The following is a 5,269-nucleotide window of genomic DNA, read 5'->3' on the forward strand; positions in this document are numbered from 1 at the left end:
GATAATGAGGAATGGGTTCCTCTTAGATGCAATTAGAGGGCTCTGAAATTACTTTTGTATAGGGGGATTATAGCTATAAGTGAGGGGAAAAATTCAGATCTGAGGTTTTTAGGGGAAATTATGTGATTTATGTTGTAATGCATTTCCACTTTTGTAGTGTACTGTAAGTTGAATCATGGAGAGACATAGCATTTTTTGATTTGAAAGAGAAGATTGTTTTGCACTACTGTGAGCAATTTCTCCAAGGAAATGAAGGTATTCAAGTATTGCATATTTTTGTAAACAAATTTTTGTATGATCTCAATTAATTTTCAATTCATGTGCACTATTGTCTCGGATGTAAATTAATCACTTTTTACCATAATTTCTACAACTGATTTTAATTTTTGTTCTAAATAGTGTATTACATTATGATTGAGCATTATTGTGGTATTAATTATTTTATGTTATTGAATTTCTTTAGGATCTATCTACGAGGAACAAAATAGAATTAGAATTAATAAGAATTCATTGAAATAGGAATGCGTTGAGAAATAACTATTTATTGTTTAAACATATTCTCATTTTGTTTTCTTTTTCATTAATTGAATGAACAACTTCTTTATTTAATGAAGAACAAGAAATGAATTCAGTTGTTTTATTGGATTCAGGCATGCATTTATAATTTTCTTTGATAACTATTTATTTAAGTAAATTCAATTTTCATAAAGCAATCTAATAAATTGTAAAATGCAAACTATTTTTCATGTTGATATCACAAAATCAGACCCTGGAAGGCTGTTGACCAGGAAGACCTTAAGTAACTATTTCAAACCTACTTTAGGTTGAGGCTTAGCCTCCCCAACCTGAGAGGGCTCTCTCAAAAGGATTAATGATATTGATAATGGATTAGATGGCTAACTCTAGTAAACAAATGACAAATGAAAGAGGTTGAAAGACAATCAGAAAGTATCCATTGGGATTATGGAGTCAACATTGTTTTAGTCTAACAATGATATTAACCTTACATAGAACTCAGGGCATTCAAGATTCAACACATTTAGAATAGACCAGCAACATATAGGACCACACATTCTATGGCTATATAAAGGAAGTTAGAGCACCATGAGTGATTTCTACGTAATTAGAAATTCATACTACTGCAAATATTGAGAAAAGAATAATACAACACATCTTGAGCATCGAATCCCTCTTGACTCCCTGAGAAGCAAAGCCAAACTTGCATTACTAAACTAATGAACCATGTCCTTCTCTTTTTGGTTATAAAAAAATGTATTATAGTGCCATGTCCTTTATGTGTTGTCGACCTTTCCCATGTGTGAAGACAAGACCTCCCCCAAGCTATCTAACATATCATGAACTGTAGTAACTACGATCACTTTATAACAAAAAGTTTAAAGTTCAAATATATGTTTCCTCCACCTGTTTTTCCCTTGTTCAATGTTGACACCTGTTACATGATCCTTTGAAGAAATTCCTTTTTCAATAATTTTCCCTCGGTCCCTCAAAATTGGTTGACTGAGTTTTAATTATGTAGCTAGAGCAGTTTCGTAGCGTGCTACGAAATTGCTGTGTAATCACCAAAACATAGCTTAATACCAAAAGTTTGTTATCTTGGGCTTCCTTATATTTAAATATTCTTTTCAGCTGCTCCAAAGCTTTTCAAAACTGAGTGGAGACGTATGATTCTTCAAGGAAAACTGCCACAAGGAAAACCATCAAAATTTGGAACATAACTTTACTTGATGTGTGACTTCCTTAAGGAAATTTTTTCTGTTGGCTTAGCTGCATCTTTAAATCCTCAATTTGCCTTTTCATAACTTTGATCCCAGCTCTCAGTTGCCTGTTAACCATTCTGATGTATCTCGCCTCCTTTTTCTTGAAATCAACCTAGCTTTGGCCTATCAAATACAGTTTCAACAAATAATGCTAAATAAAACAAACTGAGATACATTGACCAACTGTAACCTTGCATTGCCGATATAATGGTAAGTGAAGATGACATAAGATATAAGCTTCTGTTCATGAGAAGCTATGCGACTGTCAATCTCCTTACTTGGTATCTTCTTATCTTAGCTATCAACTACTACAGTATGTTTCTGAATTAACTTGTCCTGCTTTTCTTTCTCTTTATGAATCAACTCTTCTACCTTGGGAAAAATATGCAATGCTTGGGAGGAAGACTGCAAGAAATCAAGTATAGACTTCGACTCCTTCGCAGTATCTTTGTCAGGGGAAGGTAGTCAAATAGATCTGTAAAAGTGCTGATCTAGGAGAATTGGCACATCATCTGGAGTAACATAGCCATACCAGTGACCAATAACTTCACCATCAGCATTTGGACCATATATTATAAGGTTCCCAGCATATTTGTGACCACCAACATGTGAGCATGGACTCACAGCTACATGACCTTTAAGGCCTCGAGATTCTATATCTTCTTTTAATCTCTTGATAAGAGCAAGTCCACAAACACCACACCTTCGATCTCGACTAGTATGTGAACACACAAAGATATGTGATCCAGTGAGTATTTTAGGATTTCCTGAAAGCCATTCTGTATCTTTGACAATCACCTCTTCCACAAAGGTATCAACATCAAAGTGTGTCAACCCCTTGTATCTGATCATATCTGGAAATATCAAAACATCTCCGTTTGAAGTCTCTGTTCCATCCCGCCCCTCGCATATTGTAAAGCGTGTTTGCTTGAGCGAGTGGGATGACTTTCCACGCTACCTTCAATGTTTTTATTAGTTAGCTTCATATCCAACTCATCACATTGAACATTTTCCTCCAGTGTTGAGTTCTAACAGCAATTAGTAGCACTGCTACCCTGGCAGCAACTTGCTACTTCATTCTGGATACCATTTATTACGTCACCATTCTCATTGCAGGACTCTACTTCTTTCTCAGCTTTTTCCAAACCTATTTCATTTTCAACTTTCTCCAACACAGTTTCCTCATTGCAAGATCACGCAATGAGGTCTCAAGCTTTTCACTGACAGTTAAGCGCAGATTCATGACATTTTGTAGGCGTTGAATGGCATCTTGGACCTCTTCTCGCTGTAGTTTAGCAAGGTATGAAACTAATGACTTTGAAATTGAGAAATTGGAATGTGAATACAATATGCAAGCCAGAAAGGAGTAGAAGAAACTGGTGACCAACATCAGTGGCTCTGCTAGCATTGAAATGGTACTAAATTTATAATAAACCTGAAGGAACACATTATGTTCAGGCACCACATTCTTCTGTTGGAATTCCGATTGTAGCAGTTTCCAATACCCTTCCATCTACACCGTTACAGACACACACAATCTCAATTTAGCTTACCTTTATGCCCCAAGGTTCACTGTGTCATCTGCACGACCATGTGCTCGATAATATCCTCCTGTAGTTCGCTCAAATTCATCCCCATGCATAAACACAAACATAATTAAGACTGTGATTACTTGGCTTCTTTTGAAACTTGCAATCTGAGCGTACCACGACACCTAATGACCTAATGATGAGGATAAGCGGTCGAATTGACAGGCAAAGGGTATGAGCTGATAAATGGTGATGTAGAAAGATAACAGATTTTGATAAATTTGACAGCTGGATAAGATTTGCTATGGATCAGCACGAATCCCTGACTTCGTCTTTGAAATAGGATTGACATATGGAGCTTAGGTGTGATGTTAGACCAATGATGGATAAAACAAAGAATTGACCCCTTTTGACATACTAATAAGACTCTTAACAAGACTCCTATTCAAACTGTTTAGACTCTAAAGCCAGATGAAAAGACTAGACCAAAAACTGACACCAACCCTTTGACAAACAATTGAACTGACGTGAACAATTTAGAATTTTTTTCTTGAGTGATAACACATGTTACAATTTAATCTCATTTTTTGAAATCAATCATTATATAAAGAGTCCTCTTCCCCTGATTAGTTAGTTCATATGCTATGGAATTGACAGAATTCTATCTTTTTCCAATTCAAGATAGGGTTAACATGTTTTCTTGCATCTTAGAATAGATTTGCACTTAGATTAGAGTCTGCATTCTAAAATTCTTCTTACGTAAGGGAAGACTTTAGGCTTGGCTTGGCTAAGCCATAAAGTAAGATTAAGGATATGCTTGCTTGCATATGCACATCAAGAGATCATATTTTATTTCTCTCTTTCTCTTGGTAAATAATAGATATATTATAAGCCAAGAGAGAGAGAGAGGGCTGGTAACTTGACCCAATTGAACAAGTCAGAACCACTACATCAAACCCATAAGGGGTTATTTGGGGCTATGATCGGCTAATCTTTCTCACATGTTGATGAGGTCATTTTTTACCATCAACACCTCCATAAATGATGTGTGTTATCAAGCTAACATAATGTATTTTAAGACCAATGAGACCAGGTGCAACAATTGGACCTAACATCAACTAACCAATAATCCACATGGTAACTAGTTATCATGATTACATGTAACCTAGGTAAGCATGATGTCAGTACAAATTGAAAAATAAGAAAGGATGTATTTGTCATGGGTTTTTATCCAATAGAAAGCCACTAGGTGTCCACAACATTTTGGTTTTGTAATAAAAGAAAATAGGGCTAGTTTGTTTTATCTATAAGAGCAACAAGTGTTCTCAATGCCCTTCTACAAATTGTCATCACCAAGATTAATATTATTATTTGCTACCATTTCTACAAAGTAATTCTTAATCATTTTTTCTCCCATTTTAAAATAAAAAATAAAAAAGCTCATCCAGTGATTCCCCACCAGTAAACCTAGATGATTTTCCCTAATTAATTGGCTAGGAAGGATATGTCCATGATAACCATTGTGAATTCAACCTATATGAATTAAGCGAATGGTCATGTCAATGTTTCACATACTAGAAATATATCCTTTTGGTCTGGGAATCATATATATCCATATTCATTATTCCTCAAACATATCATTTTCATGAATTTGCAACCTAGTGTGCCAATAACTATATCTCCATCAAATAAGTTGTGTTTTATAAAAGTGTTATAATACTTTCTACAATAAGTCCTCAATGATTCTTAGGGTAGTAAATCCTAAATAAAATAAACCTTTTTGTTATCACTCAACTTTTTTCCTTAGAAGTTATTAAAGAAGGAATGGCCCGAGTTAACCTCAAATCAGTCTTTTAGACTCAGGTTCTAGCCAACCTATGTCCAGAGACGGCTCTCTCTTTATAATTTAACTTTGTTGAAATAGGATTTCAGGCTAGTTCTTAATGTTCAGGGTTGTTTGTT

At 35.0% G+C, this 5,269-nt stretch overlaps 1 protein-coding gene across 1 annotated transcript; it reads right to left on the reverse strand.

Annotated features, from left to right (window-relative positions):
* Positions 1 to 2,243: 2,243 nt before the first annotated feature.
* Positions 2,244 to 2,630, reverse strand: LOC149180582 (altered inheritance of mitochondria protein 32-like). The gene has a single exon (XM_089413918.1). The coding sequence runs from the start codon at positions 2,628 to 2,630 to the stop codon at positions 2,244 to 2,246; it is 387 nt and encodes a 128-aa protein (XP_089270044.1).
* Between the last annotated feature and the right edge of the window lie 2,639 nt (positions 2,631 to 5,269).

The sequence above is a fragment of the Pinus tabuliformis genome, chromosome 3_2 (assembly GCF_031772625.1).
Source record: "Pinus tabuliformis cultivar Carrire ecotype Pingquan chromosome 3_2, CPIR1, whole genome shotgun sequence".
Lineage (NCBI taxonomy): Eukaryota > Viridiplantae > Streptophyta > Pinopsida > Pinales > Pinaceae > Pinus > Pinus tabuliformis.